This window comes from Sparus aurata, chromosome 5 (assembly GCF_900880675.1).
Source record: "Sparus aurata chromosome 5, fSpaAur1.1, whole genome shotgun sequence".
Taxonomy (NCBI): Eukaryota; Metazoa; Chordata; class Actinopteri; order Spariformes; family Sparidae; genus Sparus; species Sparus aurata.
In genome coordinates, this window is record NC_044191.1 from 23,751,436 (window position 1) to 23,769,512 (window position 18,077).

The 18,077-nt window shown below is 40.6% G+C and overlaps 2 protein-coding genes across 4 annotated transcripts; both read right to left on the reverse strand.

Moving 5' to 3' along the window:
- Window positions 1–2,316: 2,316 nt before the first annotated feature.
- Window positions 2,317–8,017, reverse strand: LOC115581027 (WAS/WASL-interacting protein family member 1). Its single transcript, XM_030415836.1, has 4 exons — window positions 7,851–8,017; window positions 6,030–6,123; window positions 4,346–4,622; window positions 2,317–3,769 (listed from the first exon to the last, which is right to left on the reverse strand). The coding sequence occupies exons 2-4, from the start codon at window positions 6,050–6,052 to the stop codon at window positions 3,617–3,619; spliced, it is 453 nt and encodes a 150-aa protein (XP_030271696.1). The 5' UTR covers window positions 6,053–6,123; window positions 7,851–8,017; the 3' UTR covers window positions 2,317–3,616.
- A 1,327-nt stretch (window positions 8,018–9,344) lies between these two features.
- erap1b (endoplasmic reticulum aminopeptidase 1b) lies at window positions 9,345–18,028 on the reverse strand. Of its 3 annotated transcripts, none has more exons than XM_030418098.1 (19): window positions 17,654–18,028; window positions 16,706–17,226; window positions 16,295–16,433; window positions 15,988–16,122; window positions 15,726–15,846; window positions 15,383–15,537; window positions 15,062–15,175; window positions 14,753–14,884; window positions 14,062–14,193; window positions 13,597–13,680; window positions 13,337–13,494; window positions 13,090–13,169; window positions 12,779–12,962; window positions 12,517–12,673; window positions 11,869–12,053; window positions 11,534–11,695; window positions 11,241–11,381; window positions 10,986–11,067; window positions 10,524–10,694 (listed from the first exon to the last, which is right to left on the reverse strand). In XM_030418098.1, the coding sequence occupies exons 2-19, from the start codon at window positions 17,194–17,196 to the stop codon at window positions 10,524–10,526; spliced, it is 2,823 nt and encodes a 940-aa protein (XP_030273958.1). In that variant the 5' UTR covers window positions 17,197–17,226; window positions 17,654–18,028. The 3 variants fall into 3 exon arrangements, with proteins under 3 accessions (XP_030273960.1, XP_030273958.1, XP_030273961.1); XM_030418101.1 differs by having other exon boundaries at window positions 17,808–18,022; XM_030418100.1 differs by lacking the exon at window positions 17,654–18,028 and having other exon boundaries at window positions 9,345–10,694; window positions 16,706–17,196.
- Between the last annotated feature and the right edge of the window lie 49 nt (window positions 18,029–18,077).

The following is an 18,077-nucleotide window of genomic DNA, read 5'->3' on the forward strand; positions in this document are numbered from 1 at the left end:
CTCTGTCTTTCTACAAACCAATGCAGCACATGTGGAAACAGAAAGAAAGAAGTAATGACAGACGAGAGTATGAGAAGTTAATCCTTTGAAACAACATGGAATGAGATTAAGAGTTAATCCAAACCCCCGTGTCTGTCTTTGCAAGACAAAGATATCCCTGCAGTTTCAGTGACATGAATGTCTTTGAATGCAACAACAAGTGGTATCTGATCTACGGTTCTCCACAAACTACACTTAATAAACGTAACACTTCTGTACGGAGCCCTGGAGGTGACATGGATGGGATTTTTTTAATCTCGTGAGTACGATTTACTATCTCGCACGTGCCAGTTACTATCTCGCGCGCGCGATTTACTATCTCGCACGCGCGACTTACTATCTCGCACGCGCCAGTTACTATCACGCACGTGCGACTTGCTGTATCTTGTGCGCGCGAGATGGTAAGTCGCGCGCGCGAGATAGTAACTGGCGCGTGCGAGATAATAACTCGCACTCGCGAGATAGTAAATAAGATGCAGTGGCACTCTGGCTCAAATGATTGAATGAAGTGAACGTTGTGGTGTTAACTCAACAATGCTGGGACGCTGGAATCATGAACAAGTGCCGTTTACCTCAACAACTTATACTGTAACATTGTTCTCAGTAGCAGCGTCATATCGTACATAGTCGCCATGTTGTTGCACTCTGACCTCTCTCCGTGCAGCGTGTTAACTATGACCTGTCTTATACAACAGCGCCCCCTTGTGATATAAAGAGCAATAGTATCTGTTTTATATAATAACAGAAGAAAGCAAACGTGTTTAGTGTACTGTGAAAGCCGGGAGAATGTGGTCTGTGTGAGAATGTCGTGGAAAATTGAAAGTAAATGTAGGTTTTCTGTCACAACTTTCACATGAATATGATACTATATGCACCTGCATCCATTGTTAATCGTTTGTCCTGATTGCCAGTTGTGACTGCTGCAACGTTATTTCATAAATTAATTATAACCAAACTACTATTACCTTTACAACTCCTACATCATGGCTAGCATAATAGCCGTTGAAATAGCTATGAAAACACCTGGACATTCATCGTGGATCATCAAAATACCTGTTACATGTACCTCTTACCGTTACACAATAACAATAAGACACTTTATTAACTTTAATTAATTGATTAATCAATTAAAATTCTGAGATGGTCTCGATCCATGATAATAAGCCTGCATTTAACCGACTGCACTGTTTAATTACGTCAAAATGCGCTTGAATTAATTTCTCGCACGTGCGAGATACTAAGTCGCGCGCACGAGATACAGTAACTCGCGCGTGCGAGATAGTAACTGGCGCGCGCGAGATAATAAGTCGCGCTCGCGAGATAAAAAAAAAACGTCCATGTCACCTCCAGGGCTTCGTACTTCTGTTTCCATGTTGATGCAGATTCTAATTCATCCAGGTCATGGTAAGTGCTATGGAGCCAGGACTGCACAGATTTCTACATTTGGATAACAAAATAATCCCTCCATAAGCGAATGGCACAACTCCTCAGGTCAAGACTCTGCTGTCCACTTATACCTGAAGGAGAAAGGACATTTCTTCTAGGAGAACAATGTACACACAGAAACCAGATTCACACCTGCTCCCACCTAGCCTTAATGATCCACATAAATGCAGGATGGGTCAACAAGTCACATGTGGCTCTAACGACTAAGAGTTCACACGTGACCTTGATGAATCAGTAAGGGTTCACACCCACATGTGAATCCTTTCAGCCAGAAACCCCATTCCAGTTAGCTGATTCTGGAGAAAACATAACAAGACACATAAACAAGTCCAACTGCCTCGATGTAGCACTTAGAACTTCTGTTTTTGGTCCCACTTTTCATGAGTTAATATAATAGATCATCTTTTTCTGTGAACACAAAAGCCTTACTTCTCTCAAAATGAAGAGTTATAGGCACTTATCTACTTTGATTTGTAACTCATTTTCTCCTTAAGAAACGAGAGAAATAAGTCCAACTAGTGAGAAATAGGAGCAAATACAATGGGTTCAGTATAGTTTGAAAGCCTTTCTGAGTGAGGAAAAACACATTGTGACGTACATAATGATGAAAAAATTTGCACATAGAAGAAGAAGGATCTTGGGAATTCATGGCTGACTAAACCTCATTTAACAGTGAACACTGTTTCTTGAAGAAGTCAGTCACAGTTCTGGTGTAAGAGTGGACTCTGCTGGACAACTCATTGAAATTGTGCAATAATGCAATGATATTTTGCTTATTGTAAGGTTTTTAGGAAGGCTCCCATGCATACATATTAATACACAACAAAGAGATCAGTTACAGTGCTGTATTTATTGTTTATTGGAAAAACATTAAATCCACGTATGATAATATCCTCATTATAAACATCTTATATTTACATGGAAAATATAGTACAAAATTAAATATATGCAGATACATTTAGTCCATGTGTGATATTACAGACATATCTTTGGAGTGACACACATTTTTGTCATCCTATCCAGATATCTGTTAGTAGACCAGCTACTATATGTATCATATACATCTTGTCCTGAGATTTAAACCATTCTGATGTGCGATTTGCTCATTTACACTTTACATTTACAGTGTTGTCATTGTTTAGTTAAAGTTCTAAATAAAAGTCTCACACAGAAAAGGCAGCTCTCTTGGTTTCAGAGCAGGATGTTCACAGTATTTTGTTATCTGTACTTTTCACATCATCTGGTACAGACTGAAGATACAGCACAACTCTAACCTTAAAATACAGCTTTCAGCTTTCACTTAAATACAATGAGACCCTCGAATTAAGCATCATAGGTGTCTAGTGTCACCAAAAAATAAAATAAGAACAACAGAGAAAGGAAGAAAATGAATTATGTATAATTCAATTTCAATCCTGAAAACAAGTCACCATCAAGGCTTCCAGAGAGTTGGTTTTAAATGCAACATGAATACATCATTCAGTCCCTTAAAACAACTGCTACATCCTGTGTGTCATTATATATTACACAAACTGAATATTATGTGAAAGCTCTCAGAGAGCACAAACATTCCTGAGGCTGGAGGATCTTCTAAACATGTCATTTTTAATAAATACATGTACATAATTTGCATTTAAATGCACACATTGATAGTCTGATCCTGAGTAATGATAGTGTCTGTGATTTCTGGCAATTATCTAAATCCTATCTGTGAATATTTAAGTTTTAATACAAGGATAAGGGAAATTCCATTAAATCAATTATGTTGTTTCACCTACGAAAAAAAATCCAATATTTTATAAAAATAATTTGTGTGAAGAAATTGGTGTGAAAACATTTAAAGGAAAATCTGTGCTGGAACTAACACACGTTGGAAAAAGGAGTTCTCCAAGAACGACATTCAATCGTCATATTTTAGGAGACATGAACCAAAACAATGTGCTTCATAAATAGCCACACGGTGGCACCACTGGATTCACATGCCCACCTGAATTAACAATAAATTTCACAAATACCTTTAAAGTGTTTTTTGAGATACCCTGCAAAATGAAAAGATGTAATTGCAAACAAACAAGACCAAAAACATAACATGTCCATGACGTCAACACAGGCGCAGTGTTATGGTCCTGGGTTATTGTTGTGACCGTGTTTGTGGTTGAACCATGTCTGTGTGAGGTAATGGTGGTGGGGATGGAGGTGGTGGTGGCGGTGGCGGTGTGCTGGGATACCCAGGAGCGTTAAATTCAGTGTATGCAGGGGGAAGATCCTCAGGCTTAATGCCCAACTGAAATACACAGGAAGAAGAACAGAGTTAGAATTCAAATATCAAATACACACTGAGGTAGATTTTATGTGTTACTTTTGCTGTGAATTTGCCTGAAGGATAATAGGACAAGATCTGCTGCATCCTGGTCTGACTGGTTTTCATTTTGTATTGTAAGGCAGCCTACTGCTGCCATGCCACAAAAGAAAAACAAATCAGTATCATGTAACAACATGTCTAGTTAATTGTTTTAACAAAATGATTGAAATTTTAAATTAGATATTTTCACATTGTTACATCATACAAACTTACCACAAACCTGTCTTGTTATAAGAAGTTAACAATTTTATAATGTGAAACATTTTATGTCTATCCTGTTTGAACGTGAAACGTGATAATGTGTGAAAAAACCTTATTATAACAGGAAAAAAAATCTTGTTAAGAGGTAAAAATATCTTCTTATAATATGAAATGTTTCATGTTATAACAATTCAATGAATCTGTTGTGAAAATGTGTGAAATGTTATAACAAGATTAGTAGTCTATTGTTGTAAGAAAAAAGTTTTTCCATTATAATGTTTTTTGTTCTTTAATCACCTCATTGTAGGAAGGTGGGGGCCCACAGTAAGCAGCAGTGCTGTATCGTGGTGGTGCCTGGACCTCCTCGCTGTATCGTGGCACCCTGAATTGGTTTTCACTCTCTGAACCATTTCGGGGGAAGGGGATGAAAAAGATCGGATTGCGGCGCGCTTCCTGCTCATTGCGCCTCCACACCTCCCTCTCTATCTGCTCTTCCCTGAAACGACTGCAAGCCCTGCAGAACGTCGTGCAAAACAGGATGGAGAGGCCGAAGCCCAGGATGCCCAGGAAGATCCTTGGAAGGGAATGGAGATGGGTAAAGTAGTTAGAGAGAGTGTAGGAAACACATACACATAATATAATCATAATTGCAACAGGAATAGTCGTAACTATCACATTTTAACAAGTTTTAAATTTTGTGTTCCCCTGGTTGTATTGTAGTGTTTCATTGATACTTCATTATTGATGAAGATGTGCTCGTAAAGATAAATGATGAACTGTTTCAGGGAGAAAATGACACTTTGCTACTGTTTACGATCTAAGAGACCACACCTGTAAAATATGCTGATGTGAGGGACTCTTTCATGCTCTGTATCTGTGATGGTGTTGACAGTAGCACAACACAACCACTCCCAAACCCCATATAAGTTTAAATAAATTTCTGTCACTGTAATGTTACAACAGTTTGGTCATTAGAGGGATAATACAGATTTAACAGCCTAAGGTGTTGATCAGCCCCCAAATTCTGCAGATCCCAATCTGATGGAGCATCTGTTGGACGTGCTAGATCCATGGAGGCCAACGCCCCCAACATACAGGACCCACTGCAAGCGTCCCAGTGCCAGACAGAACAGGATACTCCCAGAGGTCTTATGACCATGCCTTGATGGATCAGGGCTATGTTGGCTGCACAAGAGGAACCTGCACAATATTAAGTAGGTGGTTTGGATGTTGTAGCTGATCTGTGTATGTTATATGCATAGTAATATATAACACATGTTATTTATGTCTGTGTTTGGTGTAGATATCATGCTCTATGGTCATTTTGACATTTTGTCATCCCAATCAATAGTGCAGGCTCTGTTTGTGGTAAAGGCCACTGAACAGACAGCTATTGCACCTGTGAGACCACCAACTGAGGGAGTAAGATCAATGTCCACAAAACAGAAAAGATTTGCATTTGCATTTTTTGCTATTTGGCATTTTCTGCAGTTTCTGAGTGCAACACCACCATCATAAACACAAATCCAAGGTCTGTGACATTTCTTCAGACATAGTGTAGGTGCTAACTATAAATAAAACTCATAGCAGTGTTATGTCTTGAAGTAAACATGTATGTAACACTGTGATCCTACCCTATTACTGAACTGACATAGCACAGAAACAAGTGATCGGGGGGCAGAGAGGCTGAGACAGAGACCACATTCACCCTATTACAAGACACTGTGACATCAAAGTGATTGTGAAGCTCTTAAAAAAAAGAAAAGAAAAGAAAAAAAAAAAACATGGTATCAAAAATGTCCTGGGTGTCGATCTGTGATTTTTCTTGAGAAAGTCCCATTAACTATTGAAATAGTGCAAACGCCTCATCACTGCATCTTTAGACAACCCTAAAATGAAAGGTAAAAATGTGAAATAATGTTGTTTGTAATCAATTGCCAAAGAAACTTATATAAAAAAATATTAAAAAAATATGTCTTACTCTAGAAAGAACTCAGATGGCATCCTTGGCGCTGTGTGAATAACCTTTAATGGACCAAAATGGATGTATCTTATGCAGAAACCAAAGAATGAACCTGAAGGGGAAACACGAAGATCACAACATATTAAATTCTGTCATGAATTGCATGCTTTACTTATCTAAAAAAAAATGTTCTATGATTATCAGCTAGAGTTACCACAACTTGATTCTTCCTTGATCTCTTCCAGGAATTATACTTTGAACTTAGGACCCATAAATGTTTTGCTCAGGACGCCATGATCCAAGAATGTTTAATTGCCTGTCCCAACTCTTACTGGGAAACAGTTTGTCCTGCAGTTACCTTATATGGTTTACAATCATTCAGCCTACTTGAACTGGTTGGTGTTATTACGCAAAGGTCTGGTGATAAGATTTGTTCCACTATGCTTTGAAACCAATCAGGTGAGCAACAGCCTTAGCTAATGGTGTAAAAGAAGGTCAGGGGCATCGGTATCAGTGGTCTGAAATCAATTTAACATAAAACTTTACAGCTGGGTTGAGAAGATTGTTCTTTCTCTTTAGCAACGTAGACCTTTTACAAAACAGAAACATGAAGCTGAGGGGAGGTCTGATCCTGGCTTATTGAAAGTCGAAGTTTAAGAGATGCATTGCTTTCAAAGGGGGGTTGAGAAACTTCAGATTAACACCCTGAAAGGTGTCGCAGGCACAGTTTCTATTGTTCATCATTAGTCATGCAGGGAGACTAAATTGAACTGACTTTTACAGTGCAAGGCAGTAACTGTTAACAACTTGTAACGGCTGCTCTACAGGGGTTCCTGCCTCGTGATAGCAAGCGTTCATCGTTTTCAATAAAAACTGACCTTTCCCCTTTTGCCTAATGTACTTTTAGTCAGTTGAACATCTACTCAAGTACCGTACTTGTATTTCACTTGAGTGTATATATCTACTGCTTGTTCATATCAAAGACTCTATAGAACAACCTTTTTCAACCCTTAAGGTAGCAGCTTGGTCTACATGAAATTCAACTTATCTTAAATTTAACTTATCTGTTTAGTTTTTTATTTTATTTGTACAAGCACTTTGTAACCTTGTTAAGAAAGGTGCGATATAAAGAAATTATATATTATTATTATTTGTTATTAACTTCACATGGAATTTTGCACATTTTACCCCACTCCTTTTATCTGACAGCTTTATTTTCTTTTCAGATTAAAATCATTTAACAGATTAAAAATAGTTAAACAGCCAAAAGTAATGTATATAAAATTTGGTAGTAAAAATTAACTTCCCTTCACCCGCTACAGCACTAATAGCAATCTCATAGCCATAATAATTGGATAATATATTAGTTTATGATACAGGACGACTACAATAAAAGGGTCAGTTCTGTTCTGTTAAATTTTAACTGCACGACTACTACAGAGTATTCTTACAGTGTGACTGGCTTCTTTTATGACTTCTTTTATTTAAGTAAGAACATTTAAATTATTTTGTTTGTCTTCAACATGATATTGAATCTGTTCTTTAGGTGGTCATACTTCACCACTTCATAAATGCTGCATAGATTTTCAATACTAAACAGGCAAACAAAAGACCACAGAAATCACGAGAGGAAGGTGAAGTCAAAAATTCACACACGATCAGCGAGCACATTGGAACAGGGCCCCGATCTGTAAACACTGACAAAACAAATAAACAGATCCCAGTTCGCTTCATTTGAGATACTTTGATTCAATTAAATTTTGGTTTGATTATAAATTAAGCTGCAAGTTTTACTAGAAAAAGGAAGGAGAAGCTGAAAGACCAACTTCATGCTCTTACCTTCAGTCCAGAGACGACTCTCCTCAGGTGTACAATGGTGATCACTGGAGCAGAATGCAGTGGGTGTGCTTATGAGGGGGCGGTGTGTGTGTGTGTGTGTGTGTGAAAAGAGTTTAAGTGAGTGCAAAGCGCAGTATGTACAGTATATAAGCCCCCCAAACCCCCTTTATAAATTGCAGTATTCTTTTGTATGTCAGCAGTGTGTTGTGTGTTTAGCTTATGCAGAAAGGTGCTATGTGTTTCATATATATTCTCACGTATATGAATTTATGCATGTGTTTTATCAGCAGGACATTGTGTTTTACTAGGTTGGGCTAAAGGTCCATCGGTAGAATTTATGGCAGAATTAGAAGATTTAAAGTAACAGCCACCTTTCCCAAAAGGGCCTCGTAGAGACAAGAGCAGAGGAGTAAAATGAAGTTGGTTACACTTTAAAATACATTAAAAGAGAGAAGGAAGACTACACGCCTGTTTGCCAAGTCAAGAGCACCTTTATTGAGGTTCCTCAGTGTTTACACGAGCAGAGAGTCAATACTGGTGCTCCTGAGTCAAAACGACAGGTGAAGACACAGCGTTTATCTCAGACAGCTACTGACACATTTTGTAATACATCCTAAAATGTTGTGGAGGAAGAGTTTGATCAGATTTCATGGGACATCAACCGCGTGGTCAGAATTTAGAGGTTTGTATTGTGCCTAGTATTTAAGTTAACATAAATATATTGTATGTGCATGTTTACTGATATATAATACATTTAATTTATGTTGATCAGATGTGAAATACTGAGCTTGAGTTGAGTTTGTTTGATTTGTGGGATAAACATTTGGTGTCATATCTTATTGTTTAGTTTAGTTTTATTTATTTTTTTTATAATGTGGGTCTTTGTTGAAGTGAAAGTGTATATTGCATTTTGAGAAATCCAAATAAAATCCTACAAAAAAGAATAGTCAATAGATACACTGTGATTTTAAGTCCACACTATGAGTCAAGCCCCAGTACCCTTTCAACCTACATTTTCCATGAAGGAACTCAACCCCCACGTCTCATTAACTCCACACACCACCCCTGTTTGTCTTCTAATCCAAGCTGAGATAACCCCTGTTGACATCACAATGACATCATCAGAGGTTAATTTCACAGACTTGGGAAATGTCCTCCAGAGCACCAGAGGACATAAGGAAACTGTTGTGACTGCCAAATCTTCATGTATAAAACTTGGCTTCCCTTTTAAAGACAAATACTCTTCAGGTGGTTTGGCCACTGGTTCAAGTTTGATGTTACGTATGAATGTCTGTGTGACCGAACAGAACCGCAGGTCAACCAAATGATTGCAACATTACCCCACAAACCAGGAAATGTAATCTTTACTGCTGGCTGGGTGTAGACCTGCTGATCAGAGTGAAAGGGTACAAAGGTTTCATCCACTCCCAGGGGTTATCAAGCAAGGATTAACAATATCACCAGAACACAAACAATAGAAGACGGTAAAAAATGTGAAAAGTCAAATTAAACTTTATTAGTCCGATGTTTAATAAAACAACCCGATACTCTCCTTACAGATACAACAACATTGCTCTGAATGCTGTCGTCCTAAAGAGGGATTTTCAATGGCATAAAGCGTTTATGAGTTGAATAAACCAAAGACTTTTCTGTAACAACACAAATCCTGATAGATCACTTTCTTTCTCATCTATATGAGAAGTAAGATAAAGTTAAGAATGCTACCAAGAAGGAGCAATGATGTCAGAATTCATATTCATGTTTCCAACATTTGGAAACTCAGGCAAATAGTGCAAAACAGTCATCAGGGATGTTGAATTTCCAGCACATTCAAGTCAATTATAACTCAAGTGCATTAGGGTAACTTTTGTAGAAAGCAATAGTTTCAGAAAACTTTCAGATGTAGCTGCTGTAGATAACCCACATTTTGCAGTTCATTGAAGGCCTGACGCTATCAGGCTTCTTCCTCTTGACGGAATCTTTTTTTGTTTGTTTAGTTTTTCGTGTGAAAAGGAGTAGTCTGGTACCTAAACATTTAGAGAAAAATCTAATATTGTACAACACCCTACAATATCTATGTTGTTCTCCGCAGTGAAAATGCAGCATGAATAAAATCTCACAAATTTCACATAGGAAACACTCCACTCATCGTTGAACATCTTGAACCTTTAGTTAAAAACTCACACGTACCCACTTCACTTCATGCAAACACACACACACATCAAAAAACCAACGCAACAAACAGCGTTGAGCACAAATGGTCAAGTGGGGAAAAACATCCTCAAACTTCTGCCATGTGGGAGTTATTTAAGGAAATCTATGATTGCTTCGATCTCTTTTTAAAAACCTGAGAAACACCCCCAGTGAAAAGCACTCAGCTGTAGTTTACAGATGTAGCACAGTCATTGTTATTCAAGTCAACATAGCCCTTGCGTATAAACAAGTCAAGTGTTGATACGCAAGTGCTAAATCAGGTCGGTCAGGTGTGGGTGATTGATAATGTGCATTGAGATTACACAAGGCCCAAACGTTTTTGTTTGCTTCTTTGGTAGTTTTGCTAGTCAGGAGTCATAGGTGTTAAAATCAAAGTTGCCTCATACCCACACCTCTTGCTGTATCCATCTCAATAATGGACATAATTGTCCATTCCAGATGTTTTTGTTTCCGCTGGAGTTATAAATCTTCATGCACGGCTCTGCGGCTGCGTTTGTCTAGCCAGGCCTGCAGCAGAGGAAGGTTGGTGTCCATCCAGCGGATGTTATCCTCGATGGTCTCGTAGGTCTGCCGGATACACCTCAACTCTGAGCCTGTCTCCTCGGTCAGGGAGCCAAAGAAGCTTTTCACCTGAGTACAGAGTAGGTGGATTTAAAAATTGCATTTTTTTTCTACAAACCACTATACCAGTATAAGGATTGGTTTTAAACAAAGTTAAATTATACCATGTTTAATTAAACATAGGAGACAAGGACACTGTGTGGGACATGGGCCCAAGAGTGGAATTACACGTATTAACATACATAATATATTAAGATGAATTTAAAATAATAAGCCAGGTTCTGGAGGCAACAGGAAAACACAGACATAAGTATTTAAGCCCAAAATGGTGGTGAAAAATGGACACGCGGCCTTGCCTACCTCATCTAACATCTCCCTGGTAGAATACTGGTTGGTCACGCCGTTCACCAGGTATGATATGGTGTGAGAGCCCAAGTCAAATCTGAAATCAAAGTGAGCTTGGCAGTTATGTTACTGATGCTTTTTGAAGCTTAAAGGAACCAATTTTGAGTCTCTCTTGTAAGATTACAAGCTAAAAAAGCACATTTTGTAAACACAATACGTTTAAAAATAAGAGTATGTATATGCAGCATTTGCATGCCAGTGCTGACTGACTTCTTGATCATGGTGTGCCAGTTGGCTCGGAGGAAGTCCCAGGCCAGTTTGTAGCCATGTGGGTTCCGGCTGACAGCGACGACGACATCTGGGAGGTCCTGAGTCTTCATTATCTCACCACTGAGGCTCTGCTCCATCATCCTGCAGACATGAATAGAGGATAAAGGGGAGAGCAAGAGGAAAGAGGATAATGAAAGGGAAACAAGAAATGGAAATGAAGAAATCAGTGGGAGAGAGCGGAGAACAGGGAGACAGAGAGCATAAAAAGAAAGGGTGTAATATAATGTACCCACCATTTAAGCTTGTCCTTCAGCGGGGTGACGCCCATCGCACTTTTCAGGCGGCTTTTCACAGACATTTGGAACGAGTGTCGGTACTTCTCAAACAGGAAGTCCCACCCCTCTGGTGTTCGAGCTCCAATCACAAACACAGCCATGGTGATGTCAACAGGGAGGCTGAAAAGAGAGAAGGCATAGAGTTCAGTAACAACTCTCAGAAAGCTTGAAAAAACAAGTTCTTTTCAACACTGACAGTTCAGTTATGACAACAGACAGTTATTTGTAAAGACTTGAGAACAATTATCTGTAGGAGACAGTTGGTGTGCTCTTTTAGGACAATGACCCCTGACCTCATGGTGCCATCAGAGTCCTTCCACTGGTTAAAAAGCTGTGTGGCTTTGGCTACACAGGGAGGGTAGTTCCTGACGCAGCCGAAGAGCAGCAGGTAGCTCCTCAGCACTCGCTCTGACACTGATCCAGAGTCAGTCCACTCCTGCCGATCAATCAGTCCCCGGAACAGTTCCACAATGTAGCCCTGAGAAACACATGCAGTCAGTCTCAATCAGGGCTGGAGGGGTTGTCAATTAGACACCAGTTCCAATCTAGACCGTAGATTTTATGAATATTTTTTAAATGAGGCAATTAGTGATAAACTGTTAAAACATTTTTTATTATGAGTTTCAACTTGTTGTTTTCAGGTTCAATGCCAGAAAGGAATTTTATTCTGTTTGTAACCAGAAGCGACAAGGAGCACTTTGCTTAAACAACATGTGCATGGTCCGTTGTTTTTCAAGATTTTTCAGTATTTGTGCAGGGAAGCATGATTCAGGAGTTTTTGGTCTCTAGTAGCAATACGGAGCAGTTTTTTTAATGAGCAGGTCTCCGTTTTAGTTTGTCTTGTGCACGTTCACTTGGCTGACACCATACACATTCTTCAACACTATCCATAAGATAGTTTGTATGTTTTGTGACATGACATGCACGTTGCCTTCGCTAACCTTCATCTGGTTCTCCAAAGCAGCCATGTCTCTTTTTTCCATCAGTTTGTAGAGAGGTACAAGCTCTCCAAAGCCCTGCGTCACAGCCATGATCTCCGTCTCTTTGGACAGATACAGAGACAGCTCCAGAGCCGTGTCCAGCCTCACCTTCCCTACACTGCAACAAAAACACAACACAGGGTTTCGAAATTAACATTATCATTTCATCTATTTTGCATTTAGATGGGTTAAAAACTACAGGGCAACGGATCTTTGAACCGACCTGACCAGCTGGAAGACGTTTTGGATGAGGCTGGCACGGTCGTTGCTGGTCAGGGCTGTGTGGTTGTGTTGCAGCACTTTGATAATGGAGTTCCACCCCTCGCCTGCATAGTGGACCATGTAGTAGCCGCTCATGTCCACGTTGAACTTCACCCAATCCACCTCCTCTGGCAGGTACAGGACGTCTGCATGTTGGAGGAGTAAAGACAAGCTCTGACGTGAAGTAGGATCGACATTTTCATGTATGAAATGTGGATAAAAGGATATAAACATAGCATAACATATCTAAAAGTAAGCTTCATCCCCACTCACCAGTCTTTGTCTTAAGAAGGAAGCGGTGGATAGTGCTGGAAGCACTGGTCATGTAGGTCAGGGGGATCTGCCAGAGGAATCTATCAACACACAATGATGAAAACAATCAGTTATCCAACTATTCAGGATTAAACCATCAAGCGAGTGAAAATGACACTCTGGTTTGATGCAGGAAAAGAGACTCCTGCAGTGACTGACGCTGTACACTTGTGTTTGCTGCCGTGACATTCTCTATCCGACACTTTACCCTTCAATGAGGGAGGGGTCGTCTGTCTTCAGGTAGCGCTCCTGACTGAGCCTGACCTCGCGACCTCTGACCTCCACAGTGACCAGCGGGAACCCTTCCTGCAGCGTCCACGTGTCCATGATGGCCCTGACGTCCAGCTCATCGCCAGAGTACCATTTCTGCACACAGAATAATTGACTTAACATGACAAACAGGGACAGGAAGCAAGAAGTTTGAGGGGGCAATGTTTAACGTGGTTGCTATGAAGGGTGAAAACGTACAGCGGCTCCAGACTGGAGGTCGCGCTTGGAACAGAACTCCTTGTGTTTCATTCGACCATCGTCCAGATCATCTGAGTTGCAGATCTGGTGGAAAGCAGCAAATACATTTCAGCAGTGAATTATAACAGTGCCAACAGAGGCAGGCGCATTCATCTCAAACACGGCAGGGCCTGAATGATGCATCTACAACGATACTACAGGCTCACATGAGCAGTAAAATGAACTCACTTGTCTCCTGAAAAATGTCTATAGGGCAACACCAGTGTTTTAAATAAGATTAATGTGTCACTGTCCTTATATAGTATTGAGACAAAACTGGACAATTTGACCAGATGGCAAGCTGGCCGAAAGCACTTAGTTTTAACAAGGCATTACTTGTTTAAAGCTGTAATATAAATGCGAAACCTTACAGTGTATCCCTCCACCAGTTAACAATACTCACACAGACACACACAAACCACTCACATCAGTCAGGCTCTCCCACAGGTGGCTGTTGACAGTGTTTTGGTAGCTGTAGCGTTTGAGGTATCGAATGATGCCGATCTCAAAGGCCTCAGGAGTCAGGAAGTCTCGTAGCATATTCAGAATACAAGCTCCCTGAAAAAAATACACAAGCGGGTTAAAAGAAAATTAAAGAAATTCCAAATAAGTACTTCCATCTGTGTTATTATGTTTTGTTTGCCTGCACATTTGAGAATAACTCATTTATGCAAATGATGATACACATAAAACTAGGAACTTTTAACTGGTTTTGAAACAGAACATCAGCGAGAAGATTATTATAGTTATTCTTAATGTGTGTCACTGGTTTAAATCATAAAATCTAAACTATTTTTAATGGCTGAGTGCTGAGGATCAACTAAGGAGCCTGAGGAAATAAAGTGCTCTGTAGTCTGGTAGTATGGTACAACAAACAGTTTACCCTTTTTCACAATCATAATCTTTCGTCCAAAGACGCAGCCAGTGCCAGAATAAACAAAAAAATTATGTTTGTTACATTATATGAGTTTACTTTATACAAAGAACCCAGATGATTGTTTGCCCAAAGAGTTCCAATATCAGTATCAGTATCTCAATATTTTTTATTTTTTCCAATATCAGTGTGATATTGTGTGTCAACACCAAATGGCTACTCTGCTGGCAGAATGAGCCTGACCTTGTCATAAGACACGTCGTCGAACATCTCCTGGATCTGTGTGGGGTTTTCCACGTGGGTGGAGACTGGGTGAGAGGAGCTGAGGGAGTCCACTTCCATGGCCTCGAAACATTTCCCCAAGAAGAAGTCATCCTATCAGAGAGAAAGTCTGTTTAGGGGAGCACATATCTGAATTTGACATGGAGAGGCAGATGGAGACTATGAATTAAAAAAAAAAAGAAAGAAAGAAAAAGATACACAGCAGACTCTAACTGCCGACTGACATGTTCAAAGAAAGATAGAAATCATTTCTCTGTGCTCAGCTCTCACCACGTGCAGCTCCGGGTAGGTGATGTCCAGAGAAATAAACTCCATGAATTTGGCGAAACCCTCATTGAGCCACAGGTCGTTCCACCACTCCATCGTCACCAGGTTGCCAAACCACTGGATGGACAAATTTAAATTACCAATGCATCTGTGTAAGTTTAGTCCTGTTAAATACAGCATGAAAGACTCTGCGTGTGACAGATTTGTAACTGCTGCACATGCTGACATTTATCCTCAGCTTGTATAATGAATCCATAAAAGTGAAGCAATTATTCTCCTACAGAATGATAAATCAGATTTTCTAAAAATATGCAAGGCGTCTACCTGGTGAGCGAGCTCATGGGCGATGACCTTGGTGATGCCCAGTTTGTCTGAAGCTGAGGACTTGTCAGGGTCAAAAAGGAGGCCTGTCTCTCTGTAGGTGGTCAGCCCCCAATTCTCCATCGCACCTGACTGGAAGTCAGGAATAGCAGCCAGGTCTGCAGGGAAGAACAGCAAGCACATAAACACAACTAAATATATATATATATTTTTAATTGAGGTCACAGGAAGGTGCTGATTCTTTTTCTGAGTTCAGTAGAAGTATGTGTATCACAACATAAACCTTTTTTTTTACAAACAAACTGCTGCAGCTATTGCTACTCCAATAACATGCATTTCCACTGACCCTGTTTGGGAAGTGGGTAGGGAATATCAAAATAGTCATCGTAGAAGTCCAACAGCTTCACAGCAGCGTCTAGCGCATATGCTGTCTGGTCAATCTTCTCTGGTACAGCGTAGATCGAAATCTGTTGGGAAATAAGTAAAGAACACGATAAAGACAAAAGCCGTCTCCTCAAAATACAGTACACAAGACTATAAGACGGGTAAACACAAAGCAAGAAGGAGTGCTAAATGACAGCATGGTCAGCATCTGTTGTCATCCTCACATTGACCCCATGCTGGGTGGTCCTGCTCACAGACACGAAGTCAGACACGATGTAGGCAAGCAGGTAAGTGCTCATCTTCACAGTGGTGTCGAAGTGATCCTCGAGCAAACCGCCTGGCAACTCAACAGTTTTTAACTGAGGAACACAAGTGACAGAAATGGGAAAAAAAGAGGTAAATTAAACAGAGTACAGTGAATTAGGACCTCTTAAAACATCTTAACGCTTCTGAAGGCAGAACTCAATTTCACCAACCAGTTTTTATTTGTTAAGTACTTATGCAAACTGGTATTGCTGCATGAATGTGTACCTTAGGCATGTTGGATATGGAAATGTGACGTGGCTCTCGTATAATCCGTATGGTGAAGTTGGCTTTGAAGGCCGGCTCGTCAAAACAGGGGAAGGCTGCACGAGCAAAGGTGGCTTCAAACTGCGTCGAGGCCAGAACCCTAAAAATGTAAATAAAATATAGCGAAATAAATCTTTTCTTATGTACACGGTGTAAGAAGACACCGAGGACAATTAAAGCGGCTGTATGTAGCAATCTTAAAATCTGTTTATCATTGCAAATTTGTTTGCACAAGTTCTATAAACAACATTTCTGATTGCCTGTCTCTCATACATGTGTTGCAAAGGGTAGTGCTGTTTCTACAGGCACTTAAAACTACATTTCCAATCAACCCCGGTGGCGGTGCTTCCACCTGCATATTTATGCTCTTACCGGACTTCTCCACTCTTGGTGCGGTAGCTGCTCTTGTAGAAACCGTGGAAGCTGTCGGACAAGTTGGCAGCAAACTCCAGGTGAACTTCATACCTCCTACCTTTGGTCAGCACTGAGTCCGGCCGCAAGGCGAGCTGGTGGAACTGAGGGTACTCCAGAACCTGGAGGGGCCTCACGCCTTCAGGTGCCAGGAGCAGCACGTTGGACACCTGCATCTGCTTGGCGTGGAGAACAATGGTGTTGGTGTCTTCCCGCACGTCCAGCTGGATGCGAGCCACGCCGGAGAAGTCGAGGGTGGTCAGGTTGGGGTGGATGGTCAGGTCGTAGTGGAGGGGGAAGACGGTTTTGGGGAGTCTCATGCGGTCCCATGGGAATGGCTGGCCATTGGTGGCTATGGGGACACTCTTGGTTTGGCCTTGGTTTGGCAGCTGCGCCCCTGATGAGGGAGGAAAGGGGACGAAGAGCAAAAGCAGGAGAGGAGCCACAAACATGGTGACAACGAAGGCGGGAAATCCTGTCACCTGTAACACAAATATCACACAAGCAGACGGTTATGATCAGGCTTACTGTAGCTTTATTTCCTGAAGGACCTGGAGACACAAGTCTTTCACTTTCAAACACTTTCAGAATAAATGTATTCAGTGTTGGTGGCACATTCTAATATCTGTCTCATTTGCCTTCTAAAAAATCAGTGATAGACGGATAGTGAACCAAACTACCTGCACGCCAACACACAGTGAATAAGACGATGACAATGCTAAAAACACGACAGGTGAGCTGGAAGTGCGACACTTCCGACGTCGCACACATTTCCATTCATTTACAGTCACGAAACCAAATCGAGAAATACTCTTATTTGGCCCAAACCGAGGCTGTTGTTACGTCAGTAATCCCACACTCTTAATATCAGTCAGTTGTCGCGCTGTATGATAGAAATGTTCAACTTACTGTGTCGTCTTCTGCACGCAGTTTTTTTCAGAACGAATACTTACAAGAGCGAAAGTGAAAGAGGTGAAGGAGGAGGTGCATGCTGGGAGAGAGACAGAAAGAGGAAACGACGCAGTGACAACGTTAGATGTGAAGATATTGTTATTGTTATTACCGCCAATACGTCCTGAAGCTGTGTGAGCTACAGATAAGATGCTTTTTTGTTTTCAGGACATCTTTTCATGTCTGCGGCTTACGCAGGAAATGCAGGAGTTAGAGAGAGTTAGAGAGGAAACGTGCGGTGCAAAGTCACAACTGCATGACTCCAGGGTTATTAATGAAGAGCACCAGGGTATAAAAGTAGGACACTGAAGGAAACATCCACTGTGAACAGGAAGTTCCGTGTTGACATGCACTGTAATGGTATATTCCACCACCAGAGGGC

Excerpts from the sequence above, each read along its gene's own strand:
- LOC115581027 (XM_030415836.1), bottom strand. The coding sequence starts at position 6,052 with ATGCCATCTGAGTTCTTTCTAGA. Across the intron at positions 4,623-6,029 it reads CCATCTGAGTTCTTTCTAGA|GATCTTCCTGGGCATCCTGG; the intron begins GTAAGACATATT and ends TTCCCTTCCAAG. Across the intron at positions 3,770-4,345 it reads CCCCACCTTCCTACAATGAG|TTGGGCATTAAGCCTGAGGA; the intron begins GTGATTAAAGAA and ends TGTGTATTTCAG.
- erap1b (XM_030418100.1), bottom strand. The coding sequence starts at position 17,196 with ATGTTTGTGGCTCCTCTCCTGCTTTTGCTCTTCGTCCCCTTTCCTCCC. Across the intron at positions 16,123-16,294 it reads CCATATCCAACATGCCTAAG|TTAAAAACTGTTGAGTTGCC; the intron begins GTACACATTCAT and ends TGTGTTCCTCAG. Across the intron at positions 11,382-11,533 it reads CTGAAGGACAAGCTTAAATG|GATGATGGAGCAGAGCCTCA; the intron begins GTGGGTACATTA and ends TCATGTCTGCAG.